This window comes from Pelecanus crispus, chromosome 2 (assembly GCF_030463565.1).
Source record: "Pelecanus crispus isolate bPelCri1 chromosome 2, bPelCri1.pri, whole genome shotgun sequence".
Lineage (NCBI taxonomy): Eukaryota > Metazoa > Chordata > Aves > Pelecaniformes > Pelecanidae > Pelecanus > Pelecanus crispus.
In genome coordinates this window covers 107,659,262-107,682,849 of record NC_134644.1, presented here as the reverse complement: position 1 = coordinate 107,682,849, position 23,588 = coordinate 107,659,262, and the positions used below count along the sequence as shown (strand labels likewise).

Sequence of the window (23,588 nt, the reverse complement as noted above, 5' to 3'; positions counted from 1 at the left end):
GGCATGTGTGTACATTCCTTGCATATACCACAGGCTCTTTTTTTTTTCCTTGGCTCCCAAATGCTGGACCAGTGCATAAGCCAAAGCAGCTGCAGAAGGAAGATTGAAATCAAGAGGTTTAAAGATTCAGGTATTTAGATGGAATATTACCTTCCAGGGGGCGGTGTAGGGGGCAATATGCCTATTTGATCTTTTAAATATATTATATTCAGACTAGATATAAGGAAGAAACTTTTTATGATGAGGGTGGTGAAACACTGGAACGGTTTTCCCAGAGAGGTTGTAGAGGCCCCATCACTGGAAACATTCAAAGTCAGGCTGGATGGGGCTCTGAGCAACCTGATTGAGTTGAAGATGTCCCTGCTCATTGAAGGGGGATTGGACTGGATGACCTTTAAAGGTCCCTTCCAACCCAAACCATTCTATGATTCTACGATTCTATGAAATAAAGACCATGTTTTTCAAGATTTTGAGTGATGAGAACTGGGGTTTAGCCAGTTGAGCAGGGGGATGAGAATGAGATGATGTAGTTGATAGTAAATACAGGTAAAGAAAGCTTCCTGTGTCTCCCTGCCTGCTCTGGGCTACCGAATAGATGAGTTTACACATCAGTGATCGGAAGAAATGTGCATGTCCGTATTTCCATGCCTCAGGGAGGTGCATAAATAAACATACTTTGAGCATTGCCCCAGCTAGTTTGTATGTCCTTGGAAGAAAAGCAAGGTGGGAAGGTGTTGGAGCTAATGAGTTGAAAGCTAGTTCAGGTATGGCTACTCCAAGCAATGGTAGAACATAAATGGTAGAGGTATAAAATGGCTAAGTATATCCCAGGAGAAGTGGGATAGTTCTTCTACCTTTCTTCAGTTCTTTGCAAAATTCTTCACTTTGCAAAGACTTGGCTTGGCACCAGACAGCTAACAGTGCTATGTAAAATGAACTTGGCACTGGGTACCACAGGGTTCTCTCTGTTGCTGCTCTTAGAAGCACCACATCCACAGAGCACAAGAATATGCAGCATCCAAAATATGAATAAGTGACCAGCAAAAATTACTCAAGTTAGACATGCAAATGACTTACAGAGGGCTTAGAGGAGTTGTTACTTGCTGAAGAGTATAGTATCCTGCTGCCACGCAAACATTGTTATAAGGAGGAATCACAACCTAATGGCTGAAGCTCAGGTTTGGTAGGAGGGAAGTTCTGATTTCTGGTGTTGCTCATTAGTGAATACAATTGCACTTTATTTTCTTCATAAACAACTGTAATTAGAAACTAAGCAGATATGACATTGGGGAGGAAGAGAAGAAATGGAGAAGATTGCTTCGCTTTCTTCTCCTGCATAGTGTGGTCAGTTCTAACACATGGAGGTTGCTTGGGTCTTTGTATTTTGAAGTGTATGCACCCTAGGAATTGCGTGGCAATTACAAAGCCTTACTAATGAGAGGGTATCCTTAGCCTTTTTAAAAGGGTTAGCAGCTTACTCACTAACTGTCTGCCAGGGTTGTCTGTGTGGGTGTGTGGCATGATTACAATATTTAGTTGTCCTCCATGGCAGAATAGTAATGAATACTTTTGATTGTCTCTCATGCACAGCCAACACTGGCTTCTCTAGATATAATAAGCAGTCAGTTCCAGCCTTATGCAGATGACCACTTGAGGGTAGTGACTACTTGTTGACAGGCTTCTTGGTCTGCTTGTTTGGAGGAGAGAGGGGCTGCAAGCAGAGGACTTCTCCCCCCACCCTTGCCTCCAATGAAAGTGAGAACTTGGTTCTGTCAGTGCTCAAGACTGCTGATTAGTGCTGCTTTTTTTTTTTTAATGCTTGTATCACAGAAGGCTCTGCTGCCTCTCAGAGCTGTGCAGTTTCCAGTTTACCAGGTGTTCCTTTTTAATCAGGGCAGTCAATTGCCTAACAGTTTATAAAAGGCCTTAAGTGAGGAAGTAATCAACACTGTCTATTATAGCAAGAATAGGATTTGCAATCAAATAGTGACATGACTAATGTAATTGAAACATTATTACGCTGGCGGATTCATATTCTCAGGCAATATGCCTCAAATTGGGTATGGGTGAAAATAGTGTGTTACGTCATATGGCACAGGTAATGCAAGGTTATTAAGTTGCCAGTTTGCTGTAGAGGAGACCCAGATAATAAAATGAGTGGGGACTTTGTCCATCAGATTCAATTAACTCAGACATCTTTCTGTTGTCCTGAAGCTCACCCCAGCTATAAGCAGGCATGTAAGAAAAGTTCAGGCAAAACTGAATGCTGAAAGACATCAGAGAATCTCCTCCCTGAAGAGGGATCTCCTGAGCTGAAGGGAAAGCTATTTTGAGCAGCCTGATAAACACAAGAACATTCCAGGAAACTGCTCCCATTCAAACTCATGTCTAATTATAACCCCCAATTCCTTTCATTCCTATAAGCAATACTTTCTCTTCTAACTTAGTAGGGTCATAGGGTAATTAATGTTGGAAGGGAAATAGTGTACCAACAGTTACGATATCTCCCATAAATGCCTATTGTATGGGATGGACATGTTACCCCTTTATTGAACTCGTGGTTCAAAGGTGTAAAAGAAGACAAAGAAACCCCACCCAGGATATAATGCCTTCTGAATATAGTATCATTTTATCTTTCCTTCCCTTCAGGATGTATAGGTGATTTAATTTCTTCTGTATGTTTCCAAGCAGTCAGCCAGTTTTGTTAGAGTACAGGGGAATTTAGTACTAAAGGAAGTCAGTTTTTATGGCTGGAAGTGATTCATGAAATGGAGCATCAGGTCCGTGCTCCCAAATGACATATTTAGGAACAGTATTAAGGGCCAGTCTTTGAAGATGTTACTATCCCAAATGGGGAGCAAGAAGGTGCAGTCAAATACATGGAGGAAGACACATGGAATATTCACTCCCGTGGCACTGCAGAGGCCAGCCAGTATAAGACCATCCTGGAGTGTTTGTGACTTCAAAGTACTGAGTCAAAATGCAGTAGAGGCATAACTGTCCTCTTAACATTTCTCATATCAGTTAAGTATCTGTCATTTCTCCATTGAAGGAACATTATTCTCAGAGTGTGAAAGATTCAGCTGGGGCTAAAGATTATTAATAAAGATTATTAATAATAAATACGTCAGGTCTCTTAGAAAGGTCTAGATGAAAATGTGTTCATTAGAAGCTGGGATGTCTTTTACTCAAGAATTTTGTTTGTTTCCAATCTGCTAATACACTTTGAGAAGTTTGTTGAAATAGAGGCATCTTCAGTTATCTGGAACAGTAATAAAGGACTTCTTGATGTAATTACTTTGCAGTTCCCTGAAGCCTCTAATGAATTTTTTCGCAAAGCTGTTGGGCATATTAAAAGTTCTATTTGCTGCATTCTCATTCCACGCCCCATTGCTGCTATCAGAGTAGGGTAGAGCAATTCTGCAGAGTCAAGGGAGACTAAAGGGATTTCAGTATTAAAGCAGAGCTATACTCAGTGTTTAAATAGTTACCCAGTTACCTTTTTATGTGTTTTTTGTCCACTTTGCATTTGTGGCCTCTCCATGTATTCTGGTGCTTGGCTTTCTGCCTGGGTAACTAATGTTCCTCCCTGTGTTCTGGGCAGGAAAGAGTGTGGAAGTAACAAGCAGTATCCTGGGTAATATAAGTCACATTACCAAGGTTGTTGGTATCAGGCTTTTGCGTTTACCTCTTTCCAAAAGGGTGGGTCCTTTGAAGTGTATTTTGTAGCTTTTTTTCAGATATGTTGCTCTAGCCATTATATGATCACATTTCTAATTATTTATTTTGGGGCAGAATTGAAAGGTGAGGTCATTATCTCCACTTACCTGTAATGCACACATTGGGTGAAGAGTTGAGGCCTACGTCATGGTTCAAAGAGGGACTGAGACAAACCTAATGGTACATTTCTGTGTAGGATTCTACATCAGGTCCATTTCTTGTTGGCTGCATTGTTATGTTAACTATCTGAAGGCTAAACAGAAGAAATTAGTATATATGGAAAGTACAAAATTGCCAGTGAAGATTAATCCATAAACAATAGGACAGAGAACACTGAGAAGACAATGATACTTCTAGAAATTGATACTGTGCTCTTTCTTGAATCACTGGGGTGGATACTTAGTTATAAAAAAAGGTATGCCTTTTTTGCTAGTCAAGTGTATGTGTGGTATAATGTTGTGCATCCTGAGTGGTGACATAAGGGCTGCCCACAGCATTTCTGTTGTGTAGGTATTGGGTGGAGAGGTTTCATGTTTGTTTTTTGTGGAATATTTTACTGTTACTCTTTCTGCATATTATCTTGTAGCTCTGCAAGACCAGTGGAGTAGGTTCAGCTGATGGCTGCAAAGATTATGCAGAGCAGCTAGTATTATGGAATACATGTTCAGATAATTTGCTTCTGTTTTGATGTCCAAACTAAGGGAAGAACGGAGCAGGAGAATACAGGGCTCAGAGAAGAGGCAAGAAGGATTCAGGCATGAAGGGCTCTTCACTTGAGAAAGACTGAATAGATTGGCACTGGTTAGAGAGAATAAGAGAATGGAGAAATAGAATACTCAGAAAAACAAATCTGATGGGAAAAGGCAACCTAGACGCCCCTGCCTACTTTTCCATGGTCACACAAAGTTGATCAATGAAACTGAAAGTCCAAAACCACAACGGGACTAAGGTGTGCTCTATACCACATCATAGCCTGGAAATTCGTTGTCACATGTTGTCATTATCTTAGCCAATGTTCCAGAAGAATCCAAAATAGAGGTAAATAATTGAATAATGAGAAGCAAGCAACTGTATCTAATACCTTTAGTTGTTTTATTTATTAAGCTGTGTAATGATTCATGACCAAACCTAACTTCCTGGCAGTAAGAAATAATTTTTTCTAGCAGCTTAAGCAACCTACATGAAGGGAAAAAAAGTATGTCTCCAAAGCTGTTTGCGAAGCTGTTCCCATTTGGGTGGGAGCCTGAAATCTCCTGTTAACTCTCACTTTTAATGTCTGGCTTCTCAGTGTATGGAACATTGGTAAAATGGAAAAACTTAACATGTCTTCCAAAACAAATCTGAAATACATTTGGCAGTTGGGTGTCCCTCTCCACACATCAGCATGCACGGGAGAAGCTGTGCAGAGGGAGGCAGTTAGCACATGAGCTTGAGTCATGGTAGATAAGTGTTTCTATAGCAGCCACCTTTGAGGGAAGGGGAGGATGGAGGTTCTCTAGGGACCACACAGTGGTGTCTGCTGTGGCTAGAAGAAACTCAGTTTTGTCCATGTCTTGTTGGTCTTTATAAGTCAAAATGTTAGGACAGAGTTGAATTATGCAATACTTCTGTTAATGGGTGGACTGACAATTGACAAAGCCTGTGTTTCAGTTGACTTTTTTTTTTTTTTTTTTAGAATTTCAATTTGTTATTGTCATTGAGAGCAAATCATTTGAATACAAACTTCCACACTTGCAGGTTCAGATTGTTTATCTACTATTTAATGCTGAGTGGATAAGATATTAAGCCTAGGTGATAATGGCCACAAGCTTTAAGATGGGCCTGTGCAGAAAATTGCTGCCTGGAGTATGTGATGCATCTTCCAAACCCGTGTATTTCAACTTCTTTGATTTGCAGGCTGCCTTAAAATTTCCCTGCTGGAAGCATGGATCCCTGCATCAGTGAAGTTAAGTGAACTGGCTGTAGGCTTGCTTTCCTCAGTAACCTATGATAGATGCCTTAGAAATAGGCCATGACCTGCCATGATGCAGCAGATGAGAGGTTTAGGATTCTGGCCTGATAGAATCAGTGAGCTGTGAGCAATGGTAATAAGAGTGATGGAACAGGTTTGTTACCAAAAGGGTGTGTAGGTGCGTGAACACCAGAGTGGAGATGCCTGTTTTGTTTGGTGATATGCAACTTGTGACACACAAAGTTGAAGGAAAACCTAAGAGGAGGAAGGTGGTGGGCAGATCTCATCTCACTCTCAACAGGGTTTCTGTTGCTGTCTTATGCCAACAATTTTATACCAAAAAAACCTGAGCCTGAAAGCGTGTTGATGGAGAATATATTAGATGTATGTCCCCAATGACGCTTTGGTTGGAAAAGGTCAACCCAACTTCAGACTGTGTTCAAAAGGTTTAAGGTACTGCGTGAAACAGTAATGGCTTTCTGGGTGCATTGGGTATTGAGATTATCTTAAACTGCTGTGTTATCCTAAAGCTGTTGGGGAAACTGGAAAGAACTCTGAGAACAGCTTAAAGCATGAGCGTGGGTTGGGTAATCACCTTAGGAAAAATTTATGAGAGCAGTATGTGCAAACTGACCGCTCTACTGTGGGAAAATGCATCATTACAAACAGCAGAATAGTGTACATGCTAGTAAAGGAGAGAATGATTAATTATAGTTCTTAGGATTGAGTAGTGAGAGGAAGTTGAGAAAGCTAAGCTTAATAACAGGAAACACTTTCTAGTCATGAGGTCTATTTGGGCTTCAAAAGTGTCTTACAAGGAAAATGATGGTAGTTGTGCTAATTAGGATATTCAGAAATAAAGCTGATGAATTGTTAATAAATGTAGAAACCTGTGTCATGGTAAAAGTGGAGTAAATACTCAAAGATGCCTTGGCCTGTTCAGAAGCTTCAGCAATATAAAGTGAAAACTCTCATTCTGTTTTGAAGATACTATCCATACCTCTCTAACTGCCCCAATACGCTGTTTCAGCTTCCAAATTTCTCTTAAAGCAGCAAATTCCACAGGGTGACTAGTACCAGAGAAGATTTTTTTTCCTGGGATTCTTGGGAAAAAAATCAGCAAAGTTGTAAAAGGAGGTAACATGAAATTGTCATCAAGGTGAATTGTACTGTGACTTGTTGCTTGTCCTCTGCCTTGTGCTGCTGAAAGTCCCAAGTTTATCAGGGCACAAACAGGAGCTTTTTTAAAGCTTTGCAGTAACTTCGGAATTCAGACATTTACCAAATGTGCTCTAGCTCAGGGGAAAAAAATCATCCCCAGCAGTCCTTTCTTTCCTTACCACTTGCTGTTTGTGAACAATTCTTTGTCTTGAGCCAAATGACGGTGCATTTTGAGATTTCTATGAATTTGTACTATATAATGAATAAAAAGAATGGTGTGTGTTTCAAAGTATTTGCATAGTTCTACCCATCTCTGTTTTCTTTAGGTGGTGTCCTGACTAATACAGAAAATTCTTGCATGCAGTGCAAATAATTTGCATTTTTAGTGCATCTCCTCAATGCCACTTACTCTGAGACTTCTTTGCAATGGTGATGCAGTGCACTGAAATCTGAAAATGAAAGTCAGTCAAACTAACCTTAAATCACCTTGCTGTTGAGGAAAGGAAGAAGGTTCACATTTTTCTTCAACCTTTAGTGAGTCTGTGCCATCCCAATGGGAGTGTTTCTTAGAGTTAGTTCCTAGATGGAAAGCATTAACGGTTCATTTCATCCTACTCCCAGGTAATGAGGGTGGTATTCTTCTGTTCTTCAGTCCCGCCTGCACCAGCGTCTTAGCTACAGGGTATGTTTTTTGTCTTCACTAATGTCTGTATTTGACAGACCTTTCCAATTTTTTTGATGTGATTTCAGCTTCCAAACAATTTGCTGAAGAAGTCTTGAAAGCACACAATGACTACAGGAAGAAACACGGAGTCCCCCCATTAAAACTCTGCAAGAAGTTAAACAGAGGAGCCCAACAGTGAGTTCAGTCCTTTCTTTTATCTAATGAGATTTGTGGCACTTTTATCCGTGAGGTTTGACTGTACATACTGCAAAAATATTTGCCTTTTGACGCGCTGATATTCAATGAAGACTTACTGGGTGGAAAGTGAGGGACTCGACTCCTTCTGTCTCCCTGCCCCACCCTCTTCATCCCTTCTTTCTCCATCACATAGCACCAGCTGGCCACATGGACACTTCTGTGGTCATAATTGTATAAATCTTTCTTGCACCCTTTTCCAGACATGGGCTGCATCTGTCTACACTGGTATGTCTCCTCTATAGAGGGTGGTTGCCTAAAACATGCTTGACCACCACTTCTGTCAGATGATGGATTGTCATCTGCAGGAGAATATCCACGGCTGTTGAAATAGTGAGAAATGAACTTTTTCATGGTAGGAAGTGATGCCTGGTCTAAGGTCAATGGAATCAGAAGGAAGTAATTTCAGATCAAACTGTCTGTTTCCCTGCCCCAAAAGCAAAATCAGTATATGTTATTCTCTAGTCTGTCAGGAGGGACACATCTTACTTTTTCTCCAGTGCTGAAGACCAGACAACTTGTTGGTCTAACGTACAGTGGATCCATCTTTCTGCTGTCTGACTTAAGTCTTCCTTACAGAAATTTGAGTCCAATACTGCTTGTCCTCTTTGCTGTAGACACGACAACCAGATTATTTCCTTTCCCTTAACAGCAACCTTTTTCAAAGTGCATTTGAAAATCTTCAATTTTTTCAGGCTGGTCTTCACAGTACAAAGGAGATACCTGAAGGAGTAAATGCTGATTATACTATTCAGAAAATAAATGTCTTTCCATAATAGCTAAATAGTGGCCAGTTTGATCCCTGCAGACATAAGACCTCATCTCCTCTTAGGCTTTCTACCATAACCATGCAGACTTCTCTGTGCTGGCTGGCTGGGAGCCAGAGAGGCTGTAGCCTCTCTAGAACCTGATTTACTGTCCCGGCATGGTGCTGCGCTGTCACACAGATGCACTCCTAGACCAGGGATCTCCACCAGGCATTGTGCTGTACAATGCACCATGTACGTGGCATGTGGACACGCCCTCTGGCAGCAAGCAAAATCTGATTCTGTCTTTATTTTTTCACATTTTTTTTCTCTTGAGACACCATGATAACTGGATACAGTATTTCTAAGAGATGGAATGCCAGTGACTTATCCACATACCTTTGTAATCTGCTGGGGTTTTCATTCTGTTCTTCAAAGGGTTGGGTTTTTTTCTGTTTTACATGATGCCTCACAATGGGGGAGAAATTTTATTGACTTCTCAATAACACTTGCTGGGTCTCCAAAGTGCTACAGTTGGTTTGAACAAGCCAACTTGTATGAATAGTTCAGATTATTCTGTCAAATATGCATTGCTCCACATTTATCTTTAAGTGTGCTATTGCCTTTGCTGAGTATTTTTAGGTCCTTCTGGAATTCCTCACAGTCCTCTCTGGTCTCAGCTGACTTTCCCTGCTGTGATGAAGAACAATAGGAAACCTTTGGTTGCGGTCTGTCACTTAACTTGTAAGAATTAAAAGACACATGTTCAGAGATTGGTGAAACTGGTTGATAGCAAGAACCAGAAATGGTTTGGTCTGAATAGAAAACATGAAATACAAGAAATCTCTTATTTGTCAAGACAGATTTTGCATAATCTGAAATTCAGAGAAGAACTTCACCTTTTCTTTAGGTATATCCAATATCTTTGTTGGTATATATCTGGTGTATCTCTGGGTACTTTTCCATGCTTCTCTATCTGTGTTGAAAATGGTCTTTTTCCTACTATTTTCAGTTCCAATAATTGTGACAGGTTAGATGAACTGACTATTGGATCCTTGCTTTAGCATGAGATGAGTCACCCTCAGCAGGTGTCTGTTTATCTCTGACTGTAATGAAGCATAGGGTGATGATCTCAGATGCAAATCTCATGCTTTCAACTGCCTGAGCTAGAGCAAATTAATCACCCTTTGTCTCAAATCCTTGGCAACTTTGTCTGTGTGCAATGTGTACTTTCTTCCAGTCTTGTCTCTTGCTTGGGATGTGGGAATCCTTGAAGAGAAAAATTTCAGGACTGTAGTGATATTGCGCATGAAGGACCATCTACAGATCCTCTAGTTCAGGAGCTAGCAGTCTGACAACTGACAAGTTTTCAGGATTTCTAAATTAATGGAGGTAATTAAATGCCCTTTTTTTTTTTTTTTCTTTTGAAAGGAGTAGGACAGAAGGAAATGAGAACCTAATGACTGAAGTACTAGCTTGGGCCAAAATGTTCAGCTGGACAAATTTCCTGTCTGGCAGATGCCAGTAATTCATGATTAGGGAAGGAATAGCAGGACAAAACAAATGTGGTGATCCTTCTCCCATTATCTTCTCCTGGCAATTACATCTTTCTTCTGGAAATTATGTTTTTCCTAAGCAATAGGTTGAATCCTCATTTTTTTATTGCTGTTGTTTAATAACTCCTGAAGTTTCGCCACACACACTGTAAATTTGTCTAGATCTTTTTCAAACCCACATGCGCTTTGGTGTCTGCATTGTCCTGTGGCGATGACTTCTGCTGCACAGTGTGGAAAAAGTGCTTTGTCTTACTTGACTTTTAAATCTGTGACCTGATGATTTTGTGTGTTGCCTCCTAGTTCTTGTACCATGAGAAATAACAAATAGTCTTTCCAATTTCACTGTCTCTGTACTGAAGCCTCTCCAATATTGAATAAAGAAAATAATTGTTTTACACATGATGTTCTTCTTAACCCTATTGTTGTAAGACAATAAAATACATCCCACGCTCTCACACATGTCAAGTTTTATAGAAACAGTGCTGCTTGTCCCTATGTTGGTATACACAGTTGTTGCCTCAGATTCTCCATGTGGTCCCCTTCTCTCTACTGTTTGTTGCCTGGCACATCGCTCTTGATTTGCATTTGGCTTTTTTTTTTATTATTATTATTATTTGTAAATGTAGGGTTTTTTACACTTGCTTTGACTGAATCCCCACTTCAGTGTTTTTTTCCATCTCATCGAGAACATTTAAGTTACTTCCATGAGGGGTCTAAAAATGTCAGGAGGTGACACCTGTAACAATTGCTGCAGGTACTTTGCTTTCCCCCAGTAGCTGCAGCTAAGGATGCCCGGTGGATTTCCAGGTGCTGGGCAGAACATGGTGGGGGGGAGATCTGCCCTTTCATTTCTTCTAGACCCTTCTCAGCAGTGACACAGATGCTTATGAAAGACAGGGGAAATGGCCTATAGGCCTTCCCTTTGCCTAACTCCTAGATCTATGTAAGCTTAAAGCATCCCTGGGCTTTGCATCTGAGTAACTTGACTTAAACAGTCATCTTCCAGCAAAACTCCTTGCTTGCATCTCCTCCTCTTCCTCCTGCTCCTCCTCCTCTCTGCTCACTGTGGCTCCGGTCTGTGACTCAATGTATGGATGCCTTTGCTAGGTATGCAGAAGAACTGGCTACCACGAGGGTCCTCAAACACAGCTCCGAGTCTGCTAATGGAAAATGTGGAGAAAACCTAGCATGGGCATCCTATGACCAACCAGGTAAGCTTTCTTCTCTTGTCTCACAGACACTGGATAAATGGCTTGTCTCATGTACTTTGGGCTCAGAGCATCTGATTGCAAGAGTACTGGCATTTCCTCCGCTTCGAAAATGCGTTCACCACATCCCAGCACAGCCTCTTTGGGGACAGTCACCTATATGTACTGAGAGCAAGGAGCACGGGTAGGCATGGAGAGGGTGAGGGACTGTGGTAGTGTGCTCTGTCCCTTTGGAGGTAGGACTTGGCAGCTAGGCTGCTCCATATGTCCCAGCTGTGGAGCTGTCTTGAGTGCTACTCCATAGGAGGAGAGAAGGAAACCATCAATGCCCTGTACTTCACCTTTATCCTTAGTTTGTCCCAGCCAAAGAGAGGGCTGACCACAGGCCAGCTGTGGTGAGGAGGGTGGAAAAATGGCCATTGCATGCTACACAGCAGTTCCTCTTTGTCGGGGCAAAAACGGCGGGGCAGACACCAAAGTGACAGAGGCTGATGTGTTAGACATCTAGTCTCTTCTGCTCTGTCAGCAAACAGGCTTTGAGCCCTTTTACATGCCTTCACTTCTGAAGACAAAAGTACTCCATATATTTTCTAATCATAGATGTAATACATAACTGGCAGCCTTCAGTTTGGATGCCTGAGGAGCTGAATTTTGGCTAGTCTGACAGCCTGCGGTGAGCCTATCATGGTTTAATCCCAGCCAGCAACTAAGCCTTACACAGCCACTCGCTCACTTCCCCCCAGTGGGATGGGGGAGAGAATCAGAAGAGTATAAGTGAGAAAACTCGTGGGTTGAGATAAAAACAGTTTAATAAGTAAAGCAAAAGCCGCATGTGCAAGAAAAGCAAAACAAGGAATTCATTCACTCCTTCCCATCGGCAGGCAGGTGTTCAGCCATCTCCAGGAGAGCAGGGCTCCATCATGTGTTATGGTGACTTGGGAAGACAAATGCCATCACTCTGAACGTCCCCCCCTTCCTTCTTCTTCCCCCAGCTTTATATGTTGAGCATGACATCATATGGCGTGGGATATCCCTGTGGTCAGCTGAGGTCAGCTGTAGCAGTAGCTAAAACATCCCTGTTTACCAACGCTGTTTCCAGCACAAACCCAAAACCTAGCCCCATACTAGCTACTGTGAAGAAAATTAACTCTATCCCAGCCAAAACCAGCACAGAGCCCTCAGTTGGAGCGATGTTCAGCAGGCTCTTCCCTCGTGCCTCCTCCAGCAGGCAGGGCTCATGCCTTAGCCTGCTGAGACAGCAGGTGGGATGTATTAAAAGTGACCACTTGCTTGCTTTTTTCCCACCTACCCCTGGAATTTCCAGCACAGTCTCCGGGAGACAGAAGCTCGTTTCTGCAGGCTGGAGACCCTGTTTGAAGGACCTGGAAATTTTAGTAAGTGAGTTTTAGGCCCAGGGACACTGCTCAGTTCCTCTGCAAGTGCCAGCTCTAGTCCCTGATGGGTACTTTTTCATGCTGAAAAAGAAACCCGGGATGGAAAAATACAATTTGCTCTACTCATATTTGGCATTCTGTCCATTGCAAGAGTCTGAGGCAAGGGTTCAGAACAGCATGGGAAAACACAGATGTACAGCAAAGTTTGCATAGTGGCTATGACTCACTGACTGATCTTACTTCTTCCTTCTTGTTTGTGTTAATGGCCTGTGCTCCTTCCCCCAAAGTTAAAGTCACAGTATCCCCATTTAGAGAGCTGAAAACAAAACACGAATGCCTGTCTTTTTCTGGATCCCATTTGTTGTCTTCAATGCACTGCTGCCATACATAACTTGCCAGATTTGAGCAATTTTGTTGCTATTTTTTTATCCAGAGGATTGAATGTCTTGCTGAGAAAAATAAGCTGCATCCTCTTTTGTTCTGTAAAACACTTCTACAGGATCATTCAGAGTACCAGAATCAGAAAACTAGTTCTTCAAAGAAAGTTATTTTCTCATCTGGGCTTAGTCTTCATCTCTGTGGAGCTGGTTCATTCTTCCTCTTTTTCTCATATAGTTCCCTTTGGATAGTTAATTTGTACCCTGCTCAATGAGGCTGAAATTTGTATTAAAGCATCCATTCAGGGGCTTAACAAAGGCAGGCAGTGTCTTCCGGTTTCTTTCCCAGATAAAGCAAAACTCAATAAACCTCCAGAATACTCTGTATTATCTCTAAAAAAGTGATGCTATTGTTTGTTTTGGCTCTTGCTGAGTTCTGTAATAATGCCGGAAGATGTATTTCATGTTTCAGAGAAGATTTAAGCTTTCAACTATAAGACCCTTCTAGTTTGACCTGTCTCCTGGTACAAGAATACCTTGAATTGTATTCAGGATTTTAGAGTTACATAGCCTAAAGCTGTCGCTGGAAATATGTTTATCCCTATAATCCAAGAAATAGTTGTCAGCTGTTTCCTGCCTCCAGTCCTGCAGGAACTGCTCTGTGGCAGACTTCTCTTTGTCTGTGTTCAAATAAGTGAGCTGTCATCTGCCACTAATGTGAGAGACCGCAGCCTGCCTTGGCAGCTGTAGTATGTCAGGCTTCTCAGGATGCCTCATCTCATTTCTCACATGTCGGGAGGCTGAAGGCAAGCACTGGATGACTAAATTCTGGTTGGGACGGCTGGTGTGGTCGTGAAGAACGTGCCACGTTGCCTGTGCAAACACTGCAGCTTATGAACTCTAGAGAGTTCGTAAGTGAAATTCACTGTATGTTATCACCCAAATCTGTTATGGGAGGAACCTGGGTCCGCCTACAGATCTGGACTAGTGGGCAGAGCGGCACAGACATCCTCTGCCCCAGCCCTGGAGGAGCATGCTCTGACTGAGAGCTTGCCTTGATGCATCTCTTACTGTCTAACACCAGGCTTATACAGTACTGTTAAATAAAATAAAGTAAAATAAAATAAGGACCTGTATGAGGAATACTAGAAGTAGAGGATTACTTCCTAAAACTATTAGTATGACTTCAGTCTAGGGAGATATTTTATTTCTGAGGCAAATTTAAATCTGCCACTACCTTCTTTCCCCTCAGACTGGTAGAAGGAAGGTTGCGATAACAAAAGCTAGAAAAATGTTTGTGGAAAATTCTGATGTTTGGGGTACCTAGTTTTTAAGTAGATCGCCTTGCACAAAAATATGTCCTGTGTGATTTTATTAGAATGTTTTTACCAACTTACTTAGTGGGATTACTTGCAGATTTAAGGATTCTTTAGTATGAAGAGAAACAGTAAGGCTGGGCCCAGAGAAATTAAATGTGAGGGGGAGCCGAATACAGTATTAGGGCTGCCACAGCTTTGTGCCCCCACTAGTGAGGCTGAGAGTGTATTCCCAGGCTTGCACATACAAACACACATATACAGCATGTACATGTGTCTATATGCAGTTGGCCACACAGATCAGCACAGACAGATGCAGTGAGCATTTGTATAAACAGCACCAGTGGCCTCATCCTGTTCCCCTTTCTGGCTGCTCATGATGAAGTCTGTTATTGCAATCGATATAAATAAAATAATACAATATATACATAGAAAAATATTTTTCCAGGAACGTATTCATATATATATATATATATAATATCTGTATTTTTATAACATAAAATAATATATCTAATATAGATATTTCAGTAATGGAAGTAAAATTCCAGTGTGAATCCTTGCAGCATCTGGGCTCAGACACTCAGTCTGCCCAGTAGCTGCCCCTCTATCCCAGTGTCCCCAGCTGCTGGCACCTGGACGTACAAACCCCTGAGGCTGCATTTCCACTCCGGTTGCTGGTACAGCACATCTCATGCACACGCAACTCCCTGGCCATCGGCCAGGACCCCCCCCCCTTGTCCCTGCGGTGGCCATATGCTTCTGTAGTGACTCCTCCCAGACCACTTCACCTGCTTGCCAGCTAGCCCAGCTTGCGCTTTGGTAGCACTCACGCATTCGCGCTACTGCTCCAGTTGCTGGCACCACAGACACCCAGGTCCCTGCAACCCTTGGTCTGATATCAGTTGTTGGCACTCAGCCTCCCCCCACCCCCCATCCACACAGAATAGAGCTCCTCACACAGGAGAATAGTTAGAAATTAAATTTAATGAAACAACAGGACAACTGATGAGATGCAAGGCACAGCCAGGCAAGAGTACTGACACCTGTTTACATGCAGTGGCCCCTTTTTATCTCTCTACCTTTCAGATAGTGGTGTCAGCAGAAGAACTTCACACCAGGACTGTTAGTCCTATGTATGGACTGACTTCATATGGTCAATCCTCTGACCACATGAGGCAGCTTGAGGCACAGTCAGTGTGTCCATGTTACTAGCTCGTGGCTTGGGTAAATAAAATAAAATCACTACGCTGATTCTGGACCTAGTCTTGGCCAGAACTACACATGGGTACTAATTCAAGGATTGTTTTACCAAGCTTTTGTGTAAAGTAGGTACGTCCAGAGAGTCATGGTACTGATGAAACACGTTAGAGCAAGATTCAGCCTGGTCTGAAATGAACATCTAGTAAGTCTAACTGAGCAGGTCATCAGTCAGCTATTGCTAGGAGCAGTGTGGCGTCAAACTGTGTTTCCATAGAGAAGGTGTTGAAACTGTGAATGTGTTTTACAGCAATGCAAACAGGAAGGATATTTTAAAAAAAATAGCAACCTACTAACTGGTTCTGCAAGGGGTGCAACAGAAGAGAAGCTGCAGCACTGACTGTAGGACAGATCCGCATGCTTTTTGATAGGATTAAACTTCAGTCATTTCTGCTGTAATCAGAAATGAAGGGTGAGAGTGAGATTTCTTTCCTTCTGATTGAAATGCATTTTGAACAATAACCAACCCCTGGTTTGCGGGGAGGGAGGCTTTTTGGGGAGTGGGCACTGTTTTCAGTGAAACATTCAAATGCAAGGGAAATGGACACTAAGTATAACTGCATCACTTATTCCGTAATAATTTGAAATTGAAATACTGTGGTCAGTTCTCTGAACCAGCAAGTCTGAGCATGCAAGTCGCAGCCAAAGCAGGTAGGCACAGTGCTCTGCTGACCCCTCTGCTGTTCTCTCTCGGGTTGTTTTCTGTAGGCCCTGGGAAGCCCGGGGTTCACTGGGCTCAAACCAGAATTTTCCCTCAGTCCCCTGTGTATCAGCTGTCACTTTCAACACTGGTTTGGCTTGTGTCCCACCACTGCATTGTTTACGGCTCCCCAAGGGGCAAAGAAGAAAAGTACTTCAGGGGAAAGAGAGCGTGTTGAATCACTAGGTACCTACCTGTCTTCTCGCATGGTAATAACTTCCACGTAGGAGCTGCCTCATCTCCTGCGGCATATGACAGATACAATTTATTCCCTTCACTTCCAGGACACTTCTTCAACATGATTTCAAGACAGAGTCTGTCAAAAGTTGCCTAGGCCATTGGTCACCTTCTCTTTCGCCGGGAATAAGTCAGTCTTTAATTTCTCGCAGCCTATGATGCAATGACTCTTTTCATTCAAGGAGGATGACAGCAATGCCATGTAATGATAACCTGATCCTGCACATGAATGAATGGAGCACAGCTATCAGCTTCTAGGCTTTCACTGCCTGGCTGCAGTAAGTTGCAAGCTTTCACCCCTGAAGGCTGGGAATTAACACATCATAGATTGTGCTACCCAGCTATGCCCGTTGTCTTTCCTGTACAGGTTTGAGGTATTCTTACCTGATGCCATTGCCATCTCCTTTGAACTAAAGTGTTACAAAATTTTCATATGATGGTATTCTTTAAATTAAAAAAAAAAAAGAAAATTATGAAGAGATACTGTGCTTGTCAAAACTTCCATGTGTCTTGCAACATTTCCGTTATGGAGATTTTAAGTTCTTGTCACGTGGAGCCGAGGTACACTTCTTAGAGCTACAGTAAGCAGAGTGGGGATGAGTTTCTCTCAAACTGCTCTTTATCCTATGTCACACTGATATATTCATTGAGGGAATGAAGTGCTGGCAGCAGTGGGAATGCAGTCCTACATCTGTAAAAATATTACTTACATAGTATAGTCACTTAAGCACTTGTACACACAAAATACATGTGCTTCATAAGACCTGACATGTCTGCAGTCACATTCTGTACTTCTGTTCCACCCGGCTTGCCACAAACATATCTAAATCCTTCAGAGCTTTGAAGTCTAGGGTGGGACAGGATGATGTTTGGGTGGTTTTTTTTTTTTACTATGTGCTTTTTCTTTTCCCCTTGAATTGCATAAAGATTGCTCTTTACACGTTTTTCAGTCTTCATTTTAGCTTTAGTGTGAGTAACAATGAACAGATATTTTATTTGCATTACAGACTTCAGCCGTAAAACAGGTCTACACGGTTTGTTCTTTGGTGCAGGAAGAGCAGGGAAAGAAGGAACCTGTTGTTATTCCTGAAATATTTACTTTGGGAAGCAAGAGAGTTTTTGCTACTTTTTTATGTAGAAAATGTAAATTGACTCTACTAAGAGAGCACCATTCCTAACAAGCAGTGTGGCATAGATAAGTTCATAGTAGTTTCAGTTCACAAACCTCTCAAGAGATGACATTTCATTCAATATTTTCTTTTCAGTGACATCTCTGACAGCCAGCTTGCCGGGCTAATGATGCCACCCTTTTAGGCAGACTGCACTCATAAAGCAACTGAAGTTTCAAGGAGTTAACAGTTCAGTGACTGACTTTTAGAACAGTGCAAGTTTAAGACTTTTTTCTGCAAAATAGCAAAACATGAGTCATAGCTGTTCTGCAGCCAAGAGTCCATCAGGGACCAGCGTTCTTCATGATGGTAGGCTTAACAGCATTGGCAGCTTGCTATGAAATCAACTGGCCTTGCGTTATACTTCCTGGAATGCTAAGCAGAAATTTCATTATCATTGTAGCTCAGGGAAAAACCTGCCCCTTTTCTCCCCCAGTGTTTGACACAAGAATTTCCTAACAACCAGTAATGGAAAAGAAGTAACATTTGACTTTTGAGTACATCGCATCTGCAAGTTCTGGTCTGAGCTCCTGCCCTCTGTGCTGCCTGTTCCACTGGATCCACTGCAGATTATCAGAATCTCCGCCTTTTTATCAGGTTCCTTAACTGTTCAACAGAAAACAAGGAAGGATTATTTCTTTGGCAAACATCAACCTTAGAGATCTACAGGCACGTAGTGCTACATCACTGGACATAGTCATAGTCCTTGTTACAGCTGTGATCAGTGAAAGCCTTTGATGAATGTGCTGGACACAAGGACTTCCACACAGAGCAGCTCCTTGGCATGTATATTTGAGGTGTCTGACTCTAGTACCCAAGTTAGAATGCCTCAAAGTGGACATCCACAATGGCTCAAGTGCTAAGTAAGAACCACTAAAATTAAATGCACTCAGAAAATTGAAGTATTAAATGCTGATGAGAACATGGAAAACTAGAGGATGTCAGAAGTGTCATTTTTCTGTGGTTTGCTTGGAGCTGTAAAGGGCTATCTTCATACACCTGCATCCACAGGTGGGAGGCCTCCCTGTAGAAAAGGTCACTGTTCCCTTTGCTCAGAAAATCTGGCAAGGCTCACTTAAGTCTTTTGAAACACATTCCAAGAGGGAGGAGCTGCTGAAAGCTGTATGTAGAAGCCTAATGACAGGAGCACTCATCCAAGGTGCGGGAGATGTGTCTTTACCACCTTCTAGGCTGAAAGTTACAGAAGGTTGTGGGCAGAAAAGAACGTAAACTCAGTGTGTTAAATTGCCAGATGATTTCTTTGAGGACTAAAGGGATTTCTGCCCCAACTCAATCCAAATGCTGTGCCACACAGACCTCTCTTGTCCAAAGTTTTTTCTGACTTCAATGTTTTAATTAAGTTTTAACCACGGGTGAGAATTGGTGGGTGGTCCTGTTTCCTGATCTGTTGGTGATAGTATAGCGCTCTTCATCAGCTTTGTCCTACCAGATGAGCACCTTGCTGCAGAGATCTTCCCTGAACAGGGTGAACTCTATCTGCTCCTACAGCTGTTTCATGGGTTGTGTGCCCAGGCTTTGAGCCAGGCTGTGCTGGCCACGCAGTCCCTGGCACTCCAGTGGAGGAACCGATGGACTGTGTTTGCGTCGAGCAGAACTCAAATCATTGATGGCATGAGATGCTTAACAAAAAGCATCAGGCTAGTTAGTAACTCAGTAGCAACAGCTATTGCAAAACAATAAATATTTGGTCAGTTATACATGTACTACCATGTTAGCTACATTTCAAAAACTCTCTCCAGTAAAAAGACTGTTTCTCCATGTTTCTCGAAGTTCTTGACAGCTATTAACAGAAGATCTTGCTGGCCAGGCTATAAGTTAGCTACACTTCTGTGTTTATGTCATGATTCCACAGCAGATTTCTTTTGTCTTTCAGGAAAGGATGTGGCTGACAGATGGTACAGTGAAATAAAAAATTACAGCTTTCAAAACCCAGGGTTTTCTTCTGGGACAGGTAAGTTCAGACTGGGCACTGTTTCTTCAACAACACAGCTTTTATTTTAAGAAATTGGCTAGCCAACTTGTTCTGGTATTTTTCAAAAAACTGCCTTTATTTCTTAGGAAAAAAATTAGAGGGAAAAACTATTAGAATCTCCTCAAAGTTTTATGTCAGAAACTCACAAAAGGGTAAAAGGAAACTGAGAAATGAGGAAGTAAGCAACATTTGTAGTGTTTTTAAAATACTGGATTTTTCTCTGACTCAATTTTTTTAAAGGCAACTTATTTTTAAGGGAAATTAATTTGTAGAAAATACTAAATTGGAATCATATAGGTGTCTTACTAAATGTATTAAGCTGTTGTTTACATTGACATGTGTCTTCTACCAAGTTATATCACTCCAATCACAGAGATAACTTCAGATATAATTTGGAGATCAGCCACAGGCCATTGACTGCATATAGACAATCTGGTGTTGAATGAACATAAGAACATAGTTCCTTGAATAATGCTTAAGCAAAAGATATACCCAGGCTTGTTTTCAGCTGATGAAAATAATGCTTTTCTCCCATGGGGCCTATCTATGCATAGAGGGTACAACTGATGGAGCAGCACAATGCAGGGGTGACTATTACAACTAGGCAGAAGAAGCCACAAAACCAGTGTTATTTTGAATAGTTGCACATGCAGATACATGGGGGAGTATGTGATGGTCAAAGCAAATGAAAAATTGTCACTGTCAGAACTGCTATTCACACTGCAGGGGGTGAAGACCATCATTTCTTTGTTGAATTTTATCACAGAATCATAGAATTGTTTAGGTTGGAAAAGACCTTTAAGATCATCCAGTCCAACCATTAACCTAACACTACCAAGTCCACCACTAAACCAGTTAAGGGTAGAGCAGCAATTTCATGTTTCCTGGCTTGGTGGCTGGATTATTTTTTAATGAAAGTAAAAACTAGGAATCATTAACGTTGGAAAGGATCTCTAAGATTGTCAGTCCAACCATCAACCCAACACCACCATTCGTACTAAACCATGTCCCAAATCTACATGTTTTGTGAACACCTCCAGGGATGGTGACTCCACCACCTCTCTGGGCAGCCTGTTCCAATGTCTGACCACTCTTTCCGTGAAGAAATTTTTCCTAATTTCCAACCTAAACCTCCCCTGGCGCATCTTGAGGCCATTTCCTCTCGTCCTATTGCTAACTACTTGGGAGAAGAGACCAACACCCACCTCACTACAACCTCCTTTCAGGTAGTTGTAGAGAGCGATAAGGGCTGCCCTCAGCCTCCTCTTCTCTAGGCTAAATAATCCCAGTTCCCTCAGCCGCTCCCCATCAGACTTGTGCTCCAGACCCCTCACCAGCTTCGTTGCCCTTCTCTGGACACGCTCCAGCAACTCAGTGTCCTTCTTGTACTGAAGGGCCCAAAACTGGACACAGTATTCCAGGTGTGGCCTCACCAGTGCCAGGTACAGGGGAACAATCACTTCCCTGGTCCTGCTGGCCACACCATTCCTGATACAGGCCAGGATGCTGTTGGCCTTCTTGGCCACCTGGGCACACTGCTGGCTCATGTTCAGCCGGCTGTTGACCAGCACCCCCAGGTCCTTTTCAGCCAGGCAGCTTTCCAGGCACTCTTCCCCAAGCCTGTAGCATTGCATGGGGTTGTTGTGACCCAAGTGCAGGACCTGGCACTTGGCCTTGTTGAACCTTATACAGTTGGCCTCGGCCCATCGATCCAGCCTGTCCAGGTCCCTCTGCAGGGCCATCCTACCCTCCAGCAGATCGACACTCCCACCCAACTAGGTGTCATCTGCAAACTTACTGAGGGCACACTCAATCCCCTCATCCAAATCATTGATAATCAGATTGTTTATATCAGATACTCATCAAACTACTTCTTTCGTGATTCTTATACTAGGTATTCTTGTTTGGATACAGGACATGGAAATGGGAATAGTAGTGTGGAACCAGATCAGATCAGGCTTTTTCAAGACAAAATGCTAGATGTAGTTTTCTTTTGATGTCCTTACCTTATTCTCCTGTTAGAGAAAGAAACAGTTTTGTACTGTTCTTCCCCGCCCCTGCCCCCGCCATGTGTTAAAGGGAATGTTATAAGTTTAGTACCTAAAATGAATACACGTTTATCTCTCTTTCTTCAGGTCACTTCACAGCAATGGTTTGGAAGAATACAAAAAAGATGGGGGTTGGAAAAGCATCTGCTAGTGATGGCTCAACGTTTGTGGTGGCTAGATACGATCCAGCTGGAAATGTAGTAAATCCAGGCTATTATGAAGAAAATGTCCTTCCTCCAAGAAAATAACTTTTTTTTAAAGGTAGTCTTATTGCTTAATGACAAGTGAACCTGGATTTGGACTTAACAGTGTTTGAAATGAAGTACAATTCAATGAAATTTCCTGTTTGATACTGCAGTTCACTTCTCATTACAGAGGAAGCAATTACATGTTGCTTGAGTCGATCTGCACATTAGGTCCCTGTTGTTTCTGAGGGGGCTTCAGTTTCTTTGAGGATGAAGTATATGCAGCATTTCTGAAGGGTAAAATTTATAAGGTTTTTTTTAATAGTTTGCATGAACTCTGTGTCAGCATGTGAGTAAGCACATGTTGGATGTCTCTTTTTAAACAGGCAAATTTATAGCTTTCTGTAAACTGAAGATACCAGCTTGTAATTATATCACGTACTCCCAGTTTTCCAGTATGTTTTAACAACTGTAACTTCTTTGCTCTATCTATACCTCCTGCTACTGTGGGGCCTGCTCTCTGCAGATGGAACATATGCAAAACTTCCCGTATGAAAGGTACGTGTGTAAAATGTAGTGGAATTCAGACCTGTATGTTTTTATTAAGAGGATCTCACGGAACACTAAAACGCTGCTGGCAAAATTGTATCTGTCAAGCAAGCTATAACTAATGCATGACCTGAAAGCTACTAAAAATTTTTAAATCCTAGTGTTACATTTTAGGTGCTAATATTTAAAATCTATTTGAGATGAGTGTATTTCAAGTTGAACCCCCATTTTACAGTTTACAGTATGTACATTGTCTTATAATCAAATCGTTTACTTCTCTTACAGGAAAGTAGGATACTGCCTTTTCTCTTAGATACTTATGCACAAAGAAAGTTTCTTTGATGGAGCACGTTGGATTTTATTTCTCAATAACTTATTTTTATTTCCTAGGGAATATCTTCTGCAGGTGTCATGCTATACAGACAAGAACATTCCCAAATCATCTCTTATCTCTTTTAATAATGTCACAGTAGGAGGTATTCATATGGTCGTAATTAGGAGATGTTTAGTCTTTGTTCATATCATTCAATAATAGTAAAAATATTTCACGTCCTGGACTGATGCCTTGAAAAAATTTAGATTGAACTTCCTTAAAAGCGAGCAAGCAAAAATTCCGAGGACACTTTTTTCTCTTATGAAATGTGGATTGGTCCATTTTGGCCAGGTTCTTATACTGTGCTTCAGTTTGGGGTTTCCTTTTCTTTGTAAATGTTTCTTTTGACTTCTGCTGAGATTCTGTATGCCAGAATTTGGTTCATGAAGAGTGCCATTACAGAAATACTTATTTTTGTTTACACAGTTGTAATAAACTGCACTGTTATGGCTTGATTATATGTCACTGTGATGCTGTATGTTACAATCTTTTTGCTGTAACCAAGAATTTAACACATATAATGAACATCTGAAAATTAAATATTTTTTAATATGAATTACTCAAGCCTTTGCTATTACGTGAGTCTTTGTTGAATAATCTTCAAGTTTTATTTCCAGGACATTAGTATATGACATTACTACTTTTGCAACACAAAGCAAAAAAATCAGCAAGTATTCTAGTCCGGGAAAGAAAGAAGATACCTTCTAAGAAATGATATGTCATACCCTT

The 23,588-nt window shown here is 41.7% G+C and overlaps 1 protein-coding gene across 1 annotated transcript in view; it reads left to right on the top strand.

The window, feature by feature from the left end:
* The window catches only part of GLIPR2 (GLI pathogenesis related 2), a 29,008-nt gene extending 5,636 nt beyond the window's left edge, over positions 1-23,372 (top strand). Inside the window, exons 2-5 of the mRNA XM_075705537.1 lie at positions 7,583-7,691; positions 11,161-11,264; positions 19,606-19,683; positions 21,840-23,372. Of these exons, the coding sequence (XP_075561652.1) occupies positions 7,583-7,691; positions 11,161-11,264; positions 19,606-19,683; positions 21,840-22,000 (452 nt within the window). The 3' untranslated portion in view covers positions 22,001-23,372. The remainder of the gene's footprint in view (positions 1-7,582; positions 7,692-11,160; positions 11,265-19,605; positions 19,684-21,839) is intronic.
* The last annotated feature ends 216 nt before the right edge of the window (positions 23,373-23,588 follow it).